General features: G+C 45.4%; 2 protein-coding genes across 2 annotated transcripts in view; one reads left to right on the top strand and one right to left on the bottom strand.

Annotated features, from left to right (window-relative positions):
• Positions 1-23,732, top strand: part of GALNTL6 (polypeptide N-acetylgalactosaminyltransferase like 6) — a 1,397,085-nt gene that overhangs the window by 1,363,028 nt on the left and 10,325 nt on the right. Inside the window, exons 10-11 of the mRNA XM_061132206.1 lie at positions 2,281-2,397; positions 12,704-12,853. Coding sequence (XP_060988189.1) covers positions 2,281-2,397; positions 12,704-12,853 — 267 coding nt within the window. The remainder of the gene's footprint in view (positions 1-2,280; positions 2,398-12,703; positions 12,854-23,732) is intronic.
• The window catches only part of LOC133048510 (uncharacterized), a 145,425-nt gene that overhangs the window by 2,814 nt on the left and 118,879 nt on the right, over positions 1-23,732 (bottom strand). The window lies entirely within an intron of this gene.

Genomic DNA, 23,732 nt, shown 5'->3' on the forward strand with positions numbered 1-23,732 from the left:
CACTGCAATGAGCAGCCTGTGCACTGGACTAGAGAAAGCCCACGCACAAAAAATCAAAGACCCACGGCAGCCAAATTTAAATAAATAAATAAAAAGTAAAAAAGTTAAGTAAGTGGAGATGAAACAGCCCATGTGCCTACCACACTGTGTCCCAGCATCACTTATTTGACTGTGATATCCAGTACATCACACAACCTCTCTGCCTCACCGCCCCAGCCCGGTAGGATCAGGCCCCATTCAGGCATCATTCTGTGCTGGAGAGACTCCCTATCTACTCATTCTGGGCAAAAGAATTGTGTCTAAAATGATGCCTCGGGTACATCCTGTTCTTGCTTCCATTCTTAGCAGAACCTAAAGGGACTGTTACAATGCAGGACCCTGTAGAGACGTGAAAAGGACCAAGGTCCTCGCACCCGTCTGAGCACACACAGCTCCGTGACCACACACACGGTCCAGCTGTGCTACAGGACGTGTCCTGATGGCGGCAGGAGGCCCGGTGGAGGCTCCGGGCGGGAAGATTTGATGTAGGGATGCACCCATGTCCAGACTTTTTTCTGCTGCCATTTCTGCTGTTGATACTTTTCACCTTTTCCCACCACTAACTATTCAGTTCTTCGTGCTGTGCTGTGCTTAGTCGCTCAGGCGTGTCAGACTCCTTGCAAACCCATGGACTGTAGCTTGCCAGGCTCCTCCATCCATGGGGATTCTCCAGGAAAGAATTCTGGAGTGGGTAGCCATGACCTCCCCCAGAGGATCTTCCTGACCCAGGGATAGAACCCAGGTCTCCTGCATTGCAGGCAGATTCTCTACCAGCTGAGTTACCAGGGAAGCCCAAGAATACTGGAGTGGGTAGCCTATCCCTTCTCCAGCGGATCTTCCCAACCCAGGAATCAAACGGGGGTCTCCTGCATTGCAGGCGGATTCTCTACCAGCTGAGCTACCAGGAAAGTCTATTAAGTTCTTTACTACAATATTTGCAAAGAATGATTAAGTCATTTTTTTTCTCATGCTATAACTTTTCAAAGTCCCTCTACATGATGCAGAGCAGTGGTCCCCAGACTTTTTGGCACCAGTTTAGTGGAAGACGGTTTTTACACAGACCAGAGGGGAGGTGGTTTTGAGATGATTCAAGTACAGTACATCTATCGTGCACTTTATTTCTCTTATTACTAAATCAGCTCCACCTCAGATCACCAGGCATTAGATCCTGGAGGTTGGGGATCCCTGAGGTAGAGAATCTTCATCCGGTCACGGAGTGCACCGATAGTTACTGTCTTTCCCATTTTCCTGGTACTCTTTTGCTGTTTCTGTTCAGTCACTAAGTTGTGTCTGACTCCGTGACCCCAAGGGCTGCAGCGCTCCAAGTTTCCCTGTCCTTCACTACCTCCCAGAGTTTGCTTAAACTCATATCCATTGAGTCAGTGATGCCATCCAACCAGCTCATCCTCTGTTTCCCCCTTCTCCTCCTGCCTTCAATCTTTCCCAGCATCAGGGTCTTTTCTAATGAGTCAGTTCTTCACATCAGGTGGCCAAAGTACTGAAGCTTCAGCTTCAGCATCAGTCCTTCCAATGAATATTCAGGGTTGGTTTCCTTCAGGATGGACTGGTTTGATCTCCTTGCAGTCCAAGGGATTCTCAAGAGTCTTCTCCAACACCACAGTTCGAAAGCGTCAATTTTTTGGTGCTCAGCCTTTTTTTGGTCCAACCCTCAAGTCCATTCAGGCCTACTGGATGGCACTTTTTAATTTATCATCCAGGAGAAATGCTAAAAGCAGGACGATAGGTCCATCCCAGGCCACCAGGGGGCGTCAGGTGACCACCCCCTACACAGTGACCTTTTCCTCACACCTTCTACTTGGGACACTTGCCTCATACTGGACCTCTCTCCTAGCTAACCTAGCTAATGTGGTGATAGGAGACAATGCTTTGAAGCAGGAAGATGACCAGTTATGAGTTAAAGAACCACCTGAAAGGAAAAAATCTCCCATCTTACAGAAGTCATGAGCTCTGTGTCCTTGTTTCTAGACTGTAGTTTCACCCAGAGTCTCACTGCGGTTTTGCAGCCCAATCTTCTCATGTTCTTTGACATGTAGACTGGCCCATGTGATATTTAATTCTCCACTTTCTCTCCATATGAATTTAAGGCACCATCCAATCATCAAGGGATTAAATAAAAAAATAAATAAATAAATAAAACCTGCTGAATCTCCACCAGGATTGCCAGGAGCCAGGCGTACAATAAAAAAACAACTCCATCCTCATCCTTCCTTCTCTCCACAGCTTCGAAACGTGGCAGCAAACCTCTGTGTGGACAGCAAGCATGGAGCCACAGGGACCGAGTTAAGGCTGGACATCTGTGTCAAGGACGGTTCTGAGAGGACCTGGTCTCATGAGCAGGTGCATCCTGGGACTGGGGGTGGGGGGTTGTAACGGCAGGGGACAGTGTGGGAATAGATCTCTAGAGGGAGCTGGGAGGTCACCACCTAGCTCTGCGGTCAAGGGAACCCCTTCTTTGCTCCAGCTTCCTCTCAGGGCAGTCATGGTCATCCATTGAGATCAGGTATTAAAATGGGCTTTAAAGAAAGGATGCTGGCATTTCACGGCGGTGCAGTAGTTAAGACTCCACGCTCATGCTCCCACTGTTGGCAGTACAGGTGCAATCACTGGTCGAGGAACTAAGATCCTGTATGCCATATGGTGTCAAAAAAAAAAAAAAGAGAGAGAGAATAGAATAGAAGGATGGTGAAAAAATGTTGATTGTGACCCTAGTCTTCTGTTTCCTTTCCCAGAACGATAGTTTTTCAAACCATGAAAAGTTTGTAGAGTGTTATAACTCTCCCGCGCAGATGTCATGTTTCTATGGAAGGACTTGGGGATTTTGTCAGTTTGGGGGACTTTCTCTAATCTTATTTCCCCCTCAGCTGCTTGAAAAGCTTGCTTTACATACACCTGTCCTTGTAGCAGCAATGTGTGAGCTCACACACAAAGGATAGCTCAGAGGCAGGAATACCCCAGCCTGGACCACGTGGGATGCTTTAAGACTTGTTGTTTAGTCACTCAGTCGTGTCCGACTCAACCCCATGGACTGGAGCCCACCAGGCTCCTCTGTCCATGGGAGTCTCCAGGCAAGAATACTGGAGTGGGTTGCCATTTCCTCCTCCAGGGGATCTTCCTGACCCAAGGGTCAAACCTGCATATCCAGCATGGGCAGGCAGACTCCTTACCGCGGGGCCACCAAGCAAGCAGGGAAGCCATGCTTTAAGACTATTTACCGCTTGTGTTAAAAAAAAAAAAATTCAGAGCAACTCAGTTTATTAAGTGAGGTGTTGTTCCTGATGGTCTCTGAAACATAACAGTCCTGGAAAGGGGCTATCCTTGCCCTGAGTCACCTGTAAAAGAGCAAAGACTGGGGAAGAATTGTGCCTGCCCCTTTTTATTGTTTTAAATTATAAAATCTTTCAAACAGGAAGCTATAAGAAATTTAACAACACATCCTCATGTACTCATCACACAGACTGAAGGAGTATCTACAGCTATTGCCGTATTTTTTTAGAAGAAAAAAAAAATGTACAGATACAATTAAAGCCCTTCTCCCTACCCTATACCTCCTACTCTGTCTACAAAAGGATACATCCCAGGTTCAAGATCTCATGTCCTGCTTGGGCCTTCTGTTTCCCAAAACTGTGTCTAATGCTTCTCTTAGGAAAACCAAGACCAGACAAGCAGTTTCCAGTGTCGCATCAGTTCTGTCCTCCAGCTTCTCAAGGGTCCGTCTCATAACTGACTAACGCTACGTTAGTATAAGCCTCCACCTCGCCCAACCCGGGATCTCCAAGAGTTATTGGGCGTGATGAGACTGGATGTGTCGACCTTCCCCTCTCCTCACCCACTCCTGCCCTGCCCCAGCGCAGAGCAGCCAATTTAGGAAAACTGTTGCACTAAGCCAAGTCCAGAGCACAGCCCAGAGTCAACTCCATCAATCCCTAAACCAGGGACTTAGCCGATGGGTGGCTCAGTGGTGAAGAATCCACCTGGCAATGCCTGAAACTCCAGAGACCCAGGTTCCATCCCTGGGTGGCAAAGGTTCTCTGGGGAAGGGAATGGCAACCCACTCCAGTATTCTTGCCTGGAGAATCCCACAGACAGAGGAGCCTGGAGGGCAACAGTCCATGGGGTCGCAAAAGAGTCGGACACAGCTGAGCACACACGCTCCAAACCCAGCCTGCATCTACGGAGAGTATCAGATGGGCTTTAAGGAAGGCCCTGCAGCTTGAGGTTCACTGGCAGGTGTGGGCCATCAGCAGAGGCTGACTTGCCTTCCTTCTCCCTCTGTGTGTTAGTCGCTCAGTCGTGTCCGACTCTTTGCGACCCCACGGACTGTAGCCCGCAAGGCTGCACTGTCCATCGAATTTTTCAGGCAAGAATGCTGAGTGGGTAGCCATTTCCCTTCTCCAGGGGATCTTTATCCTCTGTGACCAGGACAGGGGACAGTGTCTACCCGTTTCCTCCATGAAGCAATTCTGACTGCAGCCTGGGAGCAAGAGAGAAGGCCTCATGGCCAATCAGTAAGGCTGGCGTCTAGAGGAGAAAAGGACATTTTCAAAAAGGAAAAGGAGAATGCCAGGAGGAAAGTCTGTCTCTGTTGAGTTCAGTTCCTCTCTACTGTCTCTGTTCAGCCCAACCAGGAGACACGCCTGTCCAGCTGGTTGATCTGAAGGAGGCAGACATACCTGAATGACCGGATCACGTTTAACATCTCCATCCCATGGAATGTGCTAGAGTGAAATATGCTCTGGGCTGAAAACTTTATTTGATGGGTGAAAATAAATATAAATAAAGCCCGCTATATTGCAAGTCCTTCCCTTGTCGTTTAGTCACTAAATCATGCCTGACCCTTTCGCAACCTCATAGACTGTAGCCCACCAGGCTCCTCTGTCCATGGGGTGTACCAGGCAAGAATACTAGGGTGGGTTTCCATTTCCTTCTCCAGGGGATCTTCCCCACCTCGAGATGGAACCCCCATCTCCTGCATTGGCAGGGAATTCTTTCCTGCTGAGCCACCAGGGCCAGGCAAAACTGCAAAAACCTGTGGCATGTAATTCAAGAAATAGTCACCAGAGGGCAGCACTAGATAAGCAGACAGCTATCTGGGAGGAACAAAAGACCACTTCACAGGGCTCTTTGTTTTTCTTTTTTAATTTTAATTGGAGACTAATTACTTTACAATATTGTAGTGGCTCCTGCCATACATTGACATGAATCAGCCATGGGTGTACGTGTGTCCCCCATCCTGAAGCCCCCTCCCACCCCCCTCCCCATCCCATCCCTCAGGGTAGTCCCAGCTCTTTAAAAAGATTTCCATTCTCCATGGTCCCTGAAAGCAAGGCGATCAAATAAGGCTGACAGGAGGTGAAAATCAATCTTATTTGAAACACGTATCACTGTATATTGACGTGGAGGTTCAAACATCACAAACTGCCTTTTTTTCCAGTAATTAACGCTTCATTTTATTTGATTTATGCTCAATATATATTCATTAGTCAATGAAGGAAGATCCCCTGGAGAGGCATGGCAACCCACTCCAGTACTCTTGCCTGGAGAATCCCATGGACGGAGGAGCCTGGAGGGCTGCAGTCCGCGCATCACCAAGAGTCAGACACGACTGAGCGACTGAACCACCAGCAGGACTGTGTTTTGTGTGATAACAATACAGGCTCGGGCAGCGCTGTGTGTGCCACGTTAGCATCAAAGCCGGGAAGTATAACCCATACGTCATCCTGAGTATAGAGTATAGAAGAGAGTGCAGAAACTAACATCAGTGTCCTTCAAGACTGAGGACTTTGAGGCTGGAAACAAGTCAGGAACCTGGATAAAATCTGAATATTTCTTGTCAGTGAGGAGCAGCCCAAAGGTTTCTAAACCGTCAGGTACCTGCATGATGTCTGCTTGTTTCTGCTTTGATATAACTGCACAGGATTGCAGGTCTCAGAAATGAGACCGGTCAGGGCCTGATTGGTTCCATGCAACAATTAGGATAAGTTATGTGGCAGGAGAGAGCATTTCAAAGACTCTGGAGAGGGCTTCCCTGGTGGTCTAGTGGTTAAGAATCCACCAGCCAATGCCGGAGATGTAGGTTCAATCCCTGGTCTGGGAAGATCCCCTGGAGAAGGAAATGGCAACCCACTTCAGTGTTCTTGCCTGGAGAACCCCATGGACAGAGGAGCCTGCCAGGCTACAGTCCATGGGGTCAAAACAGAATGGGACAGGACTTAGCAACTAACCTACAATGAGAGGAAAGGAAACAATAAGAAAGTAAAAAGAAAACATTGTCTATGGAAGCACACACAAGCCTGGACTCCTGGAGTGTGGCAGCGGTCCGCCCACCCACCTCTGCAGGCCAGCTGGGTAACGAAGGACAGGGTAATGAGCACAGTGCCTTCCAGCTCTGGCTTCTGCAGGTACAAAGACAGGAAAAGTGACAAAGTGCAAAATGGATAGACCAGTCACAGCCACCAGTACCTGCACTGCTTACGGTACCAAGATTTGTGACATTTAAATAACATAAAATTTAATCCATGACAGGTTTATAGGCCAGGACATTGTTATTCCAACAATAGGTAACTGAGCTGAGAATCATAGAAATTGAAAGCTCAAAAAATGATTATTGCTGATAATGCTATATTAATAATTAGACACAAACAAAACAAATTCATTTGAGAAACCGAAAAGACTAGTTATAAAGAGTTCCTCTTGACAGTTATTCCAGTGCACTTTCCGTTAATATAATGGTTCAAGTTTTTATTTATGCGATAGAAATTTTACCGGACTTGAATTAAATGTCATGAATTGTTCTGGGTGCTGGAAACACAAAGATGAAGATATGGCTCCTGCCATTTGCGATCTTACTGACCAGTGAAGGCTACAGAAACATAAATGGACAACCATGATGAAATAAGGTGGGGGGTGGGAGGGAAGGAGAGGCTCAGAGAGATGGCTTCTTAGGTGAGCTGGTGAATGTGGGCCTTCCAGCCAGAGGGCCTCTCATGAACAAAACCATAGGTGGGAAAATACATACAACCTGACTAGTTCAAGGAACTACAGTTTTTTACATTGAGGTCTAATTGACATACAGTAAGATTTGTTTCAGTTATACAACATGTTGGCTCAACGTTTGTATCTATTATGAAATGATAACCCCAACAAATTTAGTTAGTATTCACCACCAAACACAGTTTGTTGTTTTCATTGTTCAGATGCTCAGTCGTGTCCGACTCTTTGCAACCCCATGAACCACAGCACTCCAGGCCTCCCTGGAGTCCAACTCCCGGAGTTCACCCAAACCCATGTCCATCGAGTCAGTGATGCCATCCAACCATCTCATCCTCTGTCATCCCCTTCTCCACCTGCCCTCAATCTTTCCCAGCATCAGGGTCTTTTCTAATGAGTCAGCTTTTCGAATCAGGTGGCCAAAGTATTGGCGCTTCAGCTTTAGCATCAGTCCTTCCCATGAGTATTCAGGTTTCCTTTCAGATTGAATGGTTTAATCTCCTTGTTGTACAAGGGACCATAGTTACTGAATTTTTTTCTTGTGATGAAAACTTTTAAGATTTACTCTCTTAGCAACTTACAAATATTTTGCTGTTGCTAGAACATAAACTAAAGGGGAAGGGATGCAGTTGGAAAATATGGCAAAGGTCAGAGGGTGGAGAGTTCTTTATGTTTTAAAGAGTTTGAATTTCATCCTCTAAGGGTTATGTGAAAATACGATGAGCTTTCAGGATAAGAGCCAACATGGTCATATGGGTATTTCAAAACTCTAATTCAAAAAAGTACACTCACCCCAATGTTCATAGCAGCACTTTTTTATAATAGACAAGACATGGGAGCAAGCTAAATGTCCATTGGCAGAGGAATAGATAAAGAAGATGTGGTACATATATACAATGGAATATTACTCAGCCATAAAAGAAGAATGAAATAATGCCATTTATAGCAACATGGATGGACCTAGAGATCATCATACTAAGTGAAGTAAGGCAGAGAAAGACAAATATCACATGATGTCACTTATATGTAGAATCTTAAAAAAATGATACAATTGTACTTATGTGCAAGATAGTAATGCAAAAGTAGAGAGTCAAGAAATACCTGGAGTAACTGGCAAATTTGGCCTTGGAGTACAGAATGAAGCAGGGCAAAGGCTAATAGAGTTTTGCCAAGAGGACGCATTGGTCATAGCAAACACCCTCTTCCAACAACACTAGACTCTACACAAGGACATCACCAGATGGTCAATACTGAAATCAGAATGATTATATTCTTTGCAGTCAAAGATGGAGAAGTTCTATATAGTCAGCAAAAAGAAGACCAGGAGCTGACTGTGGCAGAGATCATGAACTGCTTATTGCCAAATTCAGACTTAAATTGAAGAAAGTAGGGAAAACCACTAGAACATCCAGGTATGACCTTACCATTATATATCAAATCCCTTACGATTATACAGTGAAAGTGACAAATAGATTCAAGGGACTAGATCTGATAGACAGAGCGCCTGAAGAACTATGGACGGAGGTTCAAAACTTTGTGCAGGGGGCAGGGATCAAACCATCCCCATGGAAAAGAAATGCAAAAAGGCAAAATGGTTGTGTGAGGAGGCCTTACAAATAGCTGAGAAAAGAAGAGAAGCTAAAGGCAAAGGAGAAAAGGAAAGATATACCCATTTGAATGCTGAGTTCCAGAGAATAGCAAGGAGAGATAAGAAAGCCTTCCTCAGCAATCAATGCAAAGAAATAGAGGAAAACAATAGAATGGGAAAGTCTAGAGATCTCTTCAAGAAAATTAGAGATACCAAGGAAATATTTCATGCAAAGATGGGCACAATAAAGGACAGAAATGGTATGGACCTAACAGAAGCAGAAGATATTAAGAAGAGGTGGCAAGAACACACAGAAGAATTATACAAAAGAGATCTTCGTGACCCAGATAATCACGATGGTATGATCAAGTGGACCTTAGAAAGCATCACTATGAACAAAGCTAATGGAGATGATGGAATTTCAGTTGAGCTATTTCAAATCCTAAAGGACGATGTTGTCAAAGTGCTGCACTCAGTGTGTCAGCAAATTTGGAAAACTCCGGACCAGAAAAGTTCAGTTTTCATTCCAATCTCAAAGAAAGGCAATGCCACAGAATGCTCAAACTACCATACAACTGCACTCATCTCACACGCTAGTAAAGTAATGCTTCAAATTCTCCAAGCCAGGCTTCAGCAATACATGAACCGTGAACTTCCAGATGTTCAAGCTGGATTTATAAAAGGCAGAGGAACCAGAGATCAAATTGCCAACATTTGCTGGATTATCAAAAAAGCAGGAAAGTTCCACAAAAATGTCTACTTCTGCTTTATTGATTATGCCAAAGTTTTTGACTGTGTGGGCCACAACAAACTCTGGAAAATTCTTAAAGAGATGGGAATACCAAACCACCTGACCTGCCTCTTGAGAAATCTGTATGCAGGTCAGGAAGGAACAGTTAGAACTGGATATGGAACAGATTGGCTCCAAATAGGGAAAAGATTACATCAAGGCTGTATATTGTCACCCTACTTACTTAACTTATATGCAGAGTACATCATGAGAAACGCTGGGCTGGATGAAGCACAAGCTGGAATCAAGATTACTGGGAGAAATATCAATAACCTCAGATATGCAGATGACACCACCCTTATGGCTGAAAGTGAAGAAGAACTAAAGAGCCTCTTGACGAAAGTGAAAGAGGAGAGTGAAAAATCTGGCTTAAAACTCAACATTCAGAAAACCAAGATCATGGCATCCAGTCCCATCACTTCATGGCAAATAGATGGGGAAACAATGGAAACAGTGACAGACTTTATTTTCTTGGGCTCCAAAATCACTGCAGATGGTGATTGCAGCCATGAAATTAAAAGATGCTTACTCCTTGGAAGAAAAGCTATGACCAACCTAGACAGCATATTTAAAAGCAGAGACATTACTTGGTCAACAAAGTTTCATCTAGTCAAGGCTATGGTTTTTCCAGTGGTCATGTATGGATGTGAGAGTTGGACTGTGAAGAAAGCTGAGCACCGAAAAATTGATGCTTTTGAACTGTGGTGTTCGAGAAGACTCTTGAGAGTTCCTTGGACTGCAAGGAAATCCAACCAGTCCATCCTAAAGGAAATCAGTCGTGAATATTCATTGGAAGGACTGATGCTAAAGCTGAAACTCCAATACTTTGGCCCCCTGATGCAAAGAACTGACTCATTGGAAAGGACCCTGATGCTGGGAAAGATTGAAGGCAGGAGGAGAAGGGGACGACAGAGGATGAGATGGTTGGATGGCTGGCATCACCGACTCAAAGGACATGAGTTTGAGTAAACTCCGCATGTAGGTGATGGACAGGGAGGCCTGGTGTGCTGCGGTTCATGGTGTTGCAATGAGTCGGATAGGACTGAACGACTGAACTGACTGACTGACAAGATAGTAATAGACTCACAGACAAAAAAGAAAACTTATAGTTAAATGTGGAGGATGGTATAAATTAGGAGCTTGGGATTAACATATAAATACTACCATAATTAAAATAGATAACCAACAAGGACGTAAGCTCAGTATTTTTTAATAACCTATACTGGAAAAGAATCTGAAGAAGAACAGACGTCCCTGTAACACCGGATCATTGTGCTCTACACCTACCATTTCCACGCCATGTATGCCATCCCTGGAGTTTTGCCAGATTCGCTGCATTTTCTCACCCAGGTCGGACTGCAAAGCTGGGATGATCTGAGCACCTGGTCAGAGCCCAGTGCACGGTCTGCATGTGATTCAGCAGTGTGCTTGTTTTCACGTCCACAGGGGCTTCTGACAGCTCTTTGTTTTGGACTCACAGCGTGGCCTCACAGTGAGGCCCATACACGTCCCATCACAAAAATGGTACACACTCACTGAGATGTTACATCTGGAAGAACTGGTCTAGTCCATGTTCCTACTGACTTAAGAATTTCTCCCACTGAACCCCTCAAATTGTTGTTCAGCTCAAACTCAAGAAAATACCCTTTCCTTATAGAAACGGAAATTGTACTTTTTCAATTTACTACGTTGTAAAATCAAATTTTAGTTAATTTAGTCTGTATGGTTTTTCTGGTAGTCATGTACAGATGTGAGAGTTGGACCATAAAAAAGGCCAAACACTGAAGAATTGATGCTTTCAAATTATGGTATTGGAGAAGACTCTTGAGAGTCCCTTGGACTGCAAGGAGATCAAACTGGTTGATCCTAAAGGGTATCAACCCTGAATATGCATTGGAAGGACTGATGCTGAAGCTGAAGCTCTAATACTTTGGCCACCTGATGCAAAAAGCCAACTCATTGGTAAAGACCCTGATGCTGGGAAAGACTGAGGGTAGGAGGAGAAGGGGGCAACAGAGGATGAGACTGTTGGGTGGCATCACCGACTCAAAGATATGAGCTTGAGGAAACTCCAGGAGATAGTGGAGGACAGAGGAGCCTGGTGTGCTGAAGCCCATGGGGTCACAGAGTCAGACACATTTTAAGGACTGAACAACAACAACAAAAATCAAATTAGTGCATCCATAAGTCAAATTTTTAAAATAATGGGATGGATGGAATAGAACAGACCAGGACAGGAACAGGTTGGATAGAATCTCAAAGTCTATTAAATGCAAAAAGGATAAATGTTCCATGAAACTTCTGTTCAGCTGGCAGTGGGGGGTGAGGGGAGCAGTCCCTGTGTGTGTAAACTGTATCTCTTACTGGGAGTCACAGTCCCAAACTTCTGACACAGGATTACTCTTATCAACCCCAGGAAGTCAATTTGCTTATCATTTACTACATCAAACTTAGCTTTCATTTAAATCAAAATTGTCAACTTGCTAGCATCCATCCAGCTCAATCCTATTCCTAGTCTTTTTTCAGTTAATCTGCTCAGTTAGGCTAAATGTGTAGCATTTGGGGCTTTTCAGGTGGCCCTAGTGATAACCTGCCTGCCAATGCAGGAGACATAAGAGGCGCAGGTTTGATCCCTGTGTCAGGAAGATCCCCTGGAGGATGAAATGGCAACCCACTCCAGTATTCTTACCTGGAGAATCCCATGGACAGAGGAGCTGTGGACTAAAGTCCATGGATTGCAAAGAGTTGGATATGACTTAAAGTGACTTAGCACGCATGAATGTGAAACATTTAATTCACTAATTTTTTACCTAAATGAAGAATGTAAAAGGCTGTCCCTGGTGGTCCAGTGGTTAGGACTCCATGATCCCAATGCAGGGGACCCGAATTCAATTCCTGGTCAGGGAACTAGATCCTGCATGCAGCAACTAAGAGTTAACATGCTATAAGTAAGACTTGGTAGAGCCAAAAAAAAATTTTTCAACAGAAAAGAATGATAAAGAGCATCATTAAATAGCTTCTCCCCTCCTTCTGTCCCTCTGTGTCTCTCTCTAACTGGAAGCTTGTTTTTTGGCCAGCCTGGGCCAAAGGTGCTCCCCGTGTAGCCACAGAGTGCAAGGATCCTGGCCTTCTCAACACCTCTGTCACCCCCACGCCAAGTCATTTTCCTGTAAAACAGGAGCCAGGAGTTCCTCACTGCTGAAAGACATACTTCTCCTTCTCACAAATCTCTCCGAGTTACGCTCAACGTTGCTTTTCTCCTGTTGTCGCCCGATCAGCTCTTCACCTTCGGCTGGAGAGAGGATATCCGGCCAGGCGAGCCCCTGCACACTCGGAAGTTCTGCTTCGATGCCGTGTCCCACAGCAGCCCCGTCACTCTCTACGACTGTCATGGCATGAAGGGGAACCAGCTCTGGGGCCATCGGAAGGTAAGGGCCGGCGTCCTGTGGGCAGGGTGAGCTCCGCTACTCCGCTTGGGGTTCTCTCACGCAGAGGTTTGTTTCATTTAACACACTGCTTTTTTTTTTTTTTTTTCTTTTTTTTAATTTATTTTTATTTTTTTTTTTCCAGTGGGTTTTGTCATACATTGATATGAATCAGCCATGGATTTACATGTATTCCCAATCCCGATCCCCCCTCCCACCTCCCTCTCCACCCGATTCCTCTGGGTCTTCCCAGTGCACCAGGCTGGAGCACCTGTCTCATGCATCCCACCTGGGCTGGTGATCTGTTTCACCATAGATAGTATACATGCTGTTCTTTTGAAATATCCCACCCTCACCTTCTCCCACAGAGTCCAAAAGTCTGTTCTGTATTTCTGTGTCTCTTTTTCTGTTTTGCATATAGGGTTATCGTTATCACCTGTCTAAATTCCATATATATGTGTTAGTATGCTGTAATGTTCTTTATCTTTCTGGCTTACTTCACTCTGTATAATGGGCTCCAGCTTCATCCATCTCATTAGGACTGGTTCAAATGAAGTCTTTTTAATGGCTGAGTAATATTCCATGGTGTATATGTACCACAGCTTCCTTATCCATTCATCTGCTGATGGGCATCTAGGTTGCTTCCATGTCCTGGCTATTATAAACAGTGCTGCGATGAACATTGGGGTGCACGTGTCTCTTTCAGATCTGGTTTCCTCAGTGTGTATGCCCAGAAGTGGGATTGCTGGGTCATATGGCAGTTCTATTTCCAGTTTTTTAAGAAATCTCCACACTGTTTTCCATAGCGGCTGTACTAGTTTGCATTCCCACCAACAGTGCAAGAGGGTTCCCTTTTCTCCACACCCTCTCCAGCATTTATTGCTTGTAGACTTTTGGATAGCAGCCATCCTGACTGGTGTGTAATGGTACCTCATTGTGGTTTTGATTTGCATTTCTCTAATAATGAGTGATGTTGAGCATCTTTCCATGTGTTTGTTAGCCATCTGTATGTCTTCTTTGGAGAAATGTCTGTTTAGTTCTTTGCCCCATTTTTTGATTGGGTCATTTATTTTTCTGGAATTGAGCTGCAGAAGTTGCTTGTATATTTTTGAGATTAATCCTTTGTCTGTTTCTTCATTTGCTATTATTTTCTCCCAATCTGAGGGCTGTCTTTTCACCTTACTTATAGTTTCCTTTGTAGTGCAAAAGCTTTTAAGTTTAATTAGGTCCCATTTGTTTATTTTTGCTTTTATTTCCAATATTCTGGGAGGTGGGTCATAGAGGATCCTGCTATGATTTATGTCAGAGAGTGTTTTGCCTATGTTCTCCTCTAGGAGTTTTATAGTTTCTGGTCTTACATTTAGATCTTTAATCCATTTTGAGTTTATTTTTGTGTATGGTGTTAGAAAGTGTTCTAGTTTCATTCTTTTACAAGTGGTTGACCAGTTTTCCCAGCACCACTTGTTAAAGAGGTTGTCTTTTTTCCATTGTATATCCTTGCCTCCTTTGTCAAAGATAAGGTGTCCATAGGTTTGTGGATTTATCTCTGGGCTTTCTATTCTGTTCCACTGATCTATATTTCTGTCTTTGTGCCAGTACCATACTGTCTTGATGACTGTGGCTTTGTAGTAGAGTCTGAAGTCAGGCAGGTTGATTCCTCCAGTTCCATTCTTCTTTCTCAAGATTACTTTGGCTATTCGAGGTTTTTTGTATTTCCATACAAATTGTGAAATTCTTTGGTCTAGTTCTGTGAAAAATACCGTTGGTAGCTTGATAGGGATTGCATTGAATCTATAGACTGCTTTGGGTAGAATAGCCATTTTGACAATATTAATTCTTCCAATCCATGAACACGGTGTGTTTCTCCATCTGTTTGTGTCCTCTTTGATTTCTTTCATCAGTGTTTTATAGTTTTCTATGTATAGGTCCTTTGTTTCTTTAGGTAGATATACTCCTAAGTATTTTATTCTTTTTGTTGCAATGGTGAATGGTATTGTTTCCTTAATTTCTCTTTCTGTTTTTTCATTGTTAGTATATAGGAATGCAAGGGATTTCTGTGTGTTAATTTTATATCCTGCAACTTTACTATATTCATTGATTAGCTCTAGTAATTTTCTGGTAGAGTCTTTAGGGTTTTCTATGTAGAGGATCATGTCATCTGCAAACAGTAACACACTGCTTTGATTGAAATTGCCACCTGGCCAGCATTTGGTGGTGGCCATGGCGGTAAAGAACCTGCCTGCCACGTAGGAGACGTAAGAGACGCAGGTTGGATCCCTGGGTCGGGAAGATCCCCTGCAGGAGGGCATGGCAACCCACTCCAGTATTCATGCCTGGAGAATCCCATGGACAGAGGAGCCTGGAGGGCTACGGTCCGTGGAGTCACAAAGAGACATGACTGAGCGATTAAACAAGTTTATGCAGGACACTTTTTAAAAGTTCAAGGTGTACAGCATAATAATATGATATATGCATGAATTGAGAAAGAAAGTATAGCTAACAGATCCATCGCTGAGCACAGTTACAGACTCGTGTGTGTGTGACGAGAACATTTAAGATTTACTCTCTTGAGACTGCCCTGGTGACCCAGGGGTTAAGACCCCTCCTTGCCATGATGGGGACTCTTCAATGAAGTTTCAATCCCTGGTCAGGGAACTAAGATCCCACGTGCGGCAGGCCGCTGAGCTTGCATGCTGCAGCTAAGACCAGACACAGCCAAATAAAAACAAATTAGTAAAACCACATCATTAAAAAAAAAAAAATCCAGTCTCAGCAACTTTCAAGTATATGATACAGAATTATTCACTGTGGTCTCCATGCTGAACATAACATGCCCAGAAACGTACCCATCTCAGAACTGGACCACCCTCCCCGACCCGTCGCCCAGATCTCAGTCTCTCTCTTTACGGGGCTCTGGGCCACCATGAGAAGAGGAGGGACTCATGTGACTAGGCATCCTTGTGTCCCCAACACAGCGGGCACCCAGGCAGAGCCCCGTTTGTGGTTATTATCACCACCAGGGGGAGCCCTGCCACGAGAACAGTGACTTGCTGAAGCGCCTTCTAATTATCACTGACCACATTCCAAAGACATCTGAAAGGAGAAGCTGTTTCCCCCTGCAGCCCCTACGTCTAGTTGGTCACTAAGATGTGTGGACCCCACCCTGCCTGCCATTTCTGTGGCCACAGACCCTGATTTCAGACCTCCCCATCTCAGCGCTGGATGTCAGAGGGGTACCCACAAACTCTGGTCATTGCATTCCTCTTGTTTATACAGCACCTGGTTTCCCACTGAGAGATAAAGTGCCTTCTCCCAGCTTCTCATCCTGATACTTCACAATCTGGTCAACATCACGGTTCCTTGTCAAGCCTAAGACATCCTGCTGCTACTGCTGCTGCTAAGTCGCTTCAGTCGTGTCCGACTCTCTGCCACCCCATAGACGGCAGCCCACCAGGCTTCCCAGTCCCTGGGATTCTCCAGGCAAGAACACTCGAGTGGGTTGCCATTTCCTTCTCCAATGCGTGAAAGTGAAAAGTGGAAGTGAAGTCGCTCAGTTGTGTCTGACTCTTAGCGACCCCATGAACTGCAGCCTACCAGGCTCCTCTGTCCATGGGATTTTCCAGGCAAGAGTACTGGAGTGGGGTGCCATTAATTCATCCTAAAACTGTAATGTGATGATTATTTTTTTAATTTTGCTACACCAGGTCTTAGTTGCTACAAACTCTAAGTTGTGCCATGTGGGATCTAGTTCCCTGACCAGAGATCAAACCCAAGCCTCCTGTATTGGGAGCTTCCAGTCTTAGCCACTGGACCACCAGGGAAGTCCCTGTAATCTTGATTAAGCTATTTCACGTGTAATTTTCAACTTTCACATCAATATAATAGAGACAACAATTTGGTGAGATAAACTGTGGAAAATTTCCAGCACGATTTTTGACCGTATGATCAGATTTCCACACAAGTGGGTGGCAAGTATACTTTTCACATGGAGAGTGGTGGTGAGACTTGATACACAGCAGTCTGTGCCGTGAAATGGAGCTTCCCCGGTGGCTCAGTGGGTAAAGAGCCTGCCTGCCACTGCAGGAGACATGGGTTCAATCCCCTGGAGAAGGGAATGACAACCCACTCCAGTACTCTTCCCTGGAGAATTCCATGGACAGAGGAGCCTGGTGAGCTACAGTCCATGGGGTCGCAAATAGTTGGATATGACTGAGTGTCCAAATAAATAGCAACAACAACGATGCTAAGAAATATTAACTACTGTTATCCTTGCAGATTAAGAGTGACCTCCCATGACCTTTTCTGGCAGGGAAACATTTTTATGGGACTATAACACATGTCTTCATTGGGGTTTCCCCACATGTAGACCCTGAAGTGAGGATTTGAGTGCCCCCCAAAATCATGGCAGGGCGTGGGGAAGTGAAACGGGAAACATGAAGGGCGGAGCACCAGTACAGGGTATGTGACGAAGGAAGAACCACTGCGGGCACGTGCGCCTGCTAAGTCGCTCAGTCGTGTCTGACTCTTTGTGACCCCATACTATAGCCCATCAGGCTCCTCTGTCCATGGGATTCTCCAGCCAAGAATACTGGTGCGGGTGGCCGTCTCCTACTCTAGGGGATCTTCCTGACCCAGGGATCGAACCCACATCTCTTTCGTCTCCTGAGCTGGCAGGCGGGTTCCTTACCACTTGCACCACCTGTAGACGGGAGCTCAAGTCCCCGACCCCTCTTTAAATGGTCTGGAACACACACCAGAGGCAAGGGGGAGGGGATATTCACACACAAGCACAGCTGGTCTTGGCTTAGGGCTACTGCTGGTTGGGGGGTGTGGTGTCTATTCCCGACACCTCTCTGCCGGGTACTGCTCTTTACAGGCAGAGCTGTTCCAGAGCTCAGAGACCAGGCTGACAGAGAGAGAGACAGTGGCCAGCTTCAGAGGTCAGGTCGGCAGGCACCCAAGTCCTGGGGCCTGAAGAGCTGTGGGCAGATGCCATCTGAGAACCCTACCCTACCCTACCCATCCTTGCCAACACACAGCACGTCGGTTTCTTTTTCCCTTCCTTTCTCAGTTCTGTGGTTACAGAGTGAGGTCACACACAGGTCTGTTAGCCTTTTGGGATATCTTCTTTGAGAAGAACCCGTTCAAGTCTGTTGACCTTGTTTTAACATGGGTTGTCTGGATTTGTTTGTTGCTGTTGACAGATTTGGAAGCATTTTCGGTGTATCTAGGTGTGATGCTTTGTTGGATATTTGTAAATATCTTACCCCAGTCAGTACTAGCCTTTTCTCCCTCCTTGGTGAGGAGTTATTCCTCATGATTAGTGTCTTCCATGTCCTGCTTAGGAAATCTTTGTCCACACCAAACACATGAGGCCAGCCTTCTAAGCCATCTTTGGCAGCTTTGTGGTTTAATCTTCCGCACTCTGGTATATATTCCCTGAATAGTTATTGTGTACAGTGTAACAGGGGGTTGATTATTTGTTTCCTATTTATATTCAATTATCAATCATAATTTACTAAAAAAAAATTTTCCCACTGCAGGGAAGTGGCACCTTTGTCAAAAGTCAAGGGATCTTATATTATATACCTGGTCTATTTATGAATCCTCATGTTTTTACCCCTCTAACCGGTAAGTCTTAGCCATATGGAAAGTAAACTGATAGAAAGTAACAATCTAATAAGAACCAAAACCCCACAGCATCACTGTTAGTGGTGAAATGTTTCAGCTTCCCTTTGGAAATGGGGCAGGGGGTGGGGGGTGGCGGGGGGCGGGGCGCCTGACGGGCTACAGTCCACAGGGTTGCAAAGAGTCAGACGAGAGTCAGTACACACATACAAAAATCCAATCAAGATGTTAGAGAAAGTAAAATGACCTGAAAAAAAGGGCTAATAAGACAATGTTGTGAAGATAGCTATTCTTAACCAGGTATTTACATTTCATGCAAAACCATTCAAATCCCAGCAGGTTTATTTGTGGACACTGATGAGCAGTCTGAAATTTACATGAAAATGAAAGGGTCAAGAATAGCCAAGAAAACACTGAAGAAGGAAAAGAACAAGTATCAAACATTATAAACAAGGCACTTATTAGTGTAGTCTGCTGTTGGCATAAGGACAGACTGATGATCTAGAAGGGGAGGCCTAAAAGGTTCTGATGGGGCAGCCAGATGGAGAACCACTTTTCTCTTTCCAGCTTTCAGCTACTTTCCTTACCCTACTCCTCCCTCCTACTTCAGCTGGAATTGCGCCCTGCGTGTACTCCTATCCCATTCTGTTCCTTTCTTTGTACTTACAGCATGTGTGATTCACAGCTAGTCACCCCTTACAGATGTTAACCACATGAGGGCAGGAACTTTTTCTTTGATTTCTGTATAGCCTGACTAATACCTGCTACATGCATGTAGACTGTCATTTCAGTTGCGTCCAACTCTTTGTGACCCTATGGACTGTAGCCCGTCAGGTTACTCTGACCGTGGGATTTTCCAGGCAAGAATACTGGAGTGGGTTGCGATGCCCACCTCCGGGGGATCTTCCCAACCCAGGGTTCGAACCCACATCTCTTACGTCTCCTGTGCTGGCAGACAGGTTCTTTACCACGAGTGCCACCTGGGAAGCCCCACCAACTACACAGACATTCCTAAATAAGCATTGGTTGAATGGGCTCAGTTACTGATCTGTCCCCGTCCTTCGTGAACCCCAAGCTGCGCTGGATACAATGTAGCACATCTTGTGGTCTCAGAACCACTATCACCGCCTCCCCAAAACCCAACAGTGAAAAGCGTGCATCCTGTTTCTGAGTTGCTGTCTGGAGGTGTTCGTATAGTTTAACTTCCACAAGAAAGGGCTTAAAAATAACATCAACAGGGGACTTCCCTGGTGGTCCAATGGCTAAGACCCTGCACTCCCAATGCAGGGGGCCTAAGTTTGATTCCTAGTCAGGAAACGAGATCCCACATGCAGCAACTAAGTTTCTGCATGCTGCAACCAAGACCGGGTTGTTCAGTCACTAAGTCATGTCTGACTCTTTGTGACCCCGTGAACTACAGCACGCCAGGCCTCCCTGTCCTTCACTAGCTCCCGAAGTTTGCCCAAGTCCATGTCCATTGAGTTGGTGATGCTATCCAACCAGTGATGCTAAGACCTGGTGCAGCCAAAGAAATAAATAAAAATAAATATTTTTTAAAATATCATCAAATTAGAAAATACAGGTTAAAAGGTACATGTCAGGCTAAACTGATAACATTGAAACAGTCCCATTACTTTAAAAAGTGAGTGGGTGGAATTCTTGGCATGTGTCTGCATCTGACTATTTATGGGACCCTATGATACAGGCCAGGGCTTTGGCTTCTCAGCCCATAAACTCCTTCTGGCCCATGAAGATGCCAGATGGACGGCCACAAGGTTGTTATTTTTAAATTATTCCAGTTATGTATTGATTTAGAGCCTAAAATGAGGAAATGAAGAGTTTAATTAAAAGGCATGGAATTTGACTCTGGTTCTGATAAACGAAGCCCCACTACAGAGTTCTGGATTTGTGGTCATATTTAGACAGTCAGGCTACCCCCAGTCGGCCCAATCACTTCTGGACAGTCCCAAGTATCACAAAGCTCCAAGGCCTTTGGGGTGCGTGCACACTCAGTCCCTCAGTGTGTCTGACTCCTCATGACCCCACGGGCTATAACCTGCCAGGCTTCTCTGTCTGGGATTTTTCATACTGAAAAAATTGCAAGTAGGTTGCCATTTCCTTCTCAGGGGATCTTCCCGATCCAGGGATCAAACCCACATCTCCAGTGGCTCCTGAATTGCTGGTAGATTCTTTATCGCTGAGCCACCTGGGAAGCTTTCAGTACCACACAGATTAAATTTAATCCATTTTGGTCAAGACAGATTCCAAATACTTGAACAAAGCTTGTCTGACCTTTACTCCTTACTTCCAATTAAATGGCCCAATTTCCTGCCACTGTTCTCCAGATGACTTCACTGGGCCCACCTCAGCCTCCTGGGCACTGATTCTTAACCCACTCCAGATGGTCCCAGAGGTTGGCGTGATGCCCGGAATGGAACATGGTATCCTAGGCATGTTTAACCAAGGGCTAGAATGAGTTTCTAGCACCCTTTTGTTGGGAATTTTTAAAAACTCGTTTATTTATTTATTTGGCTATGCTAGCTTACTGAGTTGTGGCATTTAGGACCCTTTAGCTGCGGCACGTGAACTCTTAGTTGCAGCATATGGGATCTAATTCCCTGTCCAGGGATTGAACCCCAGGCCCCCGGCATTGGGAGCTCAGAGTCTTAGCCACTGGACCACCAGGGAAGTCCTGTCTAGCGCCATTTTGTTATGAGAAATGTCTGTTAAGTTAGCTCGAGCTGATTGGGTTTCTGCCTTCACTTCACATACTTGGCTTCTTAATGAGTTTTCAGTATTTAAAAGGCCACGTTCGCTTTGCTACACAGACATGTCACTGCAGTGTTACACCTGTGTGGTTCCCCTTTCATACCTGTGTAGCCGTCCACTGGTTTCTATTAAATTCTCCCTCACCAGGTTTACCCCAGCCTGGACTTTGGTCCAACTTATTAACAGGTGAACTAGTTTCATTCCAGCCATGAATTGGAGCAGATCAGTGGGCATGCAGGCCCTCATCCAAGTCCCTGATCCCAGCGAACAAGGCCCAGACCGAGCCTCCCATCACATAATGGAGCGGACGCTGATCCACAGGGAGCAGTCATTCAACCAGATACAAGCTCACCTAACAGCAAATCATCTTCTAGCCCACATTTCTCCAGCTGACCCATGGGGGGAAAAGGGGGTTTTCAGATGTCTTGCTGAAAACGAGACACATAATGTCTATATCATATCCTGTACCCTGAAGATAACAGAGACATAAGCATTATGCCCTGAGAAGCCAGGATCCTCTGTTCAAATTTACGAGTCAAAGATGAGGGAGGCTAATAGCCCCTGGGAGGGAAACACCTTCACTGCTGCCATGAAACTACATTTTCAACAGGGTAACCTTCCCATTCTGTTTTTATTCCATATGTTTAACCCGGCTGAAGTTGTAACATTACTTAGTGGTCACGTCCTTTTCACTTCTTCCACATCTGGATACCTTAGCCACATCCTGGTTACCATTCTGCCTAATACATTCAGCTGCCACCCTCTGGTCACCAGTAGAAAGATTTCATCACGGTTTCAATCTCAGGCTCTAATTATGGACAAAGACCAGCTGAAGAGAATGCCTGCCAAGATCGAGACTGTCAAATTTGAAAGAACCTTGGTAATGGGAACTATACACGTGTGAGATTAGCATTTGCTAATGCGGACAGCTCTTCCCTGGGAGCAGGGGTGGGTCTGAGGCAGGACTAGCTGGCTGGTTCGGCTGAGAGGGGGTGGGACGGGCCAGAGGCCCTGGGGAACCCAGGGTTGGAGTTCCACCTGGGACCACCAGCAGTGGTCTTGCCTCTGGGATCTTGGGAAACTTGTTTCCTCATTATCAAATGGCAATAATGACAGTATCGGCCTTAGAAGATTATCATGGGGGTTCCCCTGGTGGTCCAGTGGTTAAGAATCTGCAGGGGACACGGGTTTGATCCCTGGTCAGGAAGCTAAGATCCCACATGTCGAGGGGCAATTAAGCCTGCCCACCAAAACTAAGACCCAATGCAGCCAAGTAAATAATTTTTTCAAAAAGAAAGTTACTGTGATAATGAAATAAAATTTAAATACCCCTAGGATGCAACACTTCACGAGTGTTAGCTCTCACTCTCCTGTGTGTGTGTGCTAAGTCGCTCAGTCGTGTCTGACTCTTTGTGGCCCCATGGGCTGTAGCCCACCAGGCTCCTCTGTCCATGGGGGTTCTCCAGGCAAGAATACTGGAGTGGGTTGCATGCCCTCCTCCAGGGGATCTTTCCAACCCAGGGATGGAACCCACGTCTCTCATGTTTCCTGCATTGGCAGGCAGGTTCTTTACCACTGCGCCACATGCCCCAAAATCTCTCTGCTGACTTGACTTTCACTCTCCTAGTAACTTCACATCCAGAAGAAGACAGGCTGTCTGTCTAGTCATCTTCCTGTACTATTGCAGCTGTATAGCTGTCACTAAATATTAGAATGCAAATTCCACAAGAGCAGGGTTTTATCTGCTTTCTTTCATGCAGAATCCTCAGTACCTAAAACACTGTTTGACACCTGGTAGATGTCAAATAAGTAAATGCACCCAGCTTCCTGGTTGTCCACGTTCACTCTCTCTTCAGGTTGCTTATGCGGTTGAAGTAGATAAAGTGAGAAAATCTGGGTAGAACATTGAACACTATGAGAAGCCCAACACATAAATACATACTCGACAAAGAGCAGCTATCATGACGTTGACATGACTCCCGGCAGGCTTACTGAAGGGAGATAAACAGCTATGGACAGATGGAAGCAAGATCAGGAACAGATGGGTTTTCTCTACTCTTGGAGTTTTCAGTCTAAGAGGGAAGCTGACAAATTTTTAAATTGAATATATTAAGTGTACAGGATAATATGGTAACACAACATGAGGCTCAACCCAGATCAGAGAGGCAGACAAGTCTGCTCTGACATAGTACGCGGTACATGGAGACCTGAAGGGAAGCAGGACTTAGGTAAGGGAAGAGAAGAGTCTGAGAAAGAACGGATATGTGTGCGTGTGTAACTGAATCATGTCGCCGAACGCCTGGAACTAACACAACATTGTAGGTCAGCGACGTTGTTATCGCTGCTGTTCAGTCGCTCAGTCGTGTCCGACCCTGCGACCCCAGGGACTGTAGCCCTCCAGGCCCCTCCGTCCGTGGGATTCTCCAGGCAAGAGTACTGGAGTGGGTTGCCATTTCCTTCTCCAGGGGATCTTCCCGATCCAGGG

The sequence above is a fragment of the Dama dama genome, chromosome 29 (assembly GCF_033118175.1).
Source record: "Dama dama isolate Ldn47 chromosome 29, ASM3311817v1, whole genome shotgun sequence".
NCBI lineage: Eukaryota > Metazoa > Chordata > Mammalia > Artiodactyla > Cervidae > Dama > Dama dama.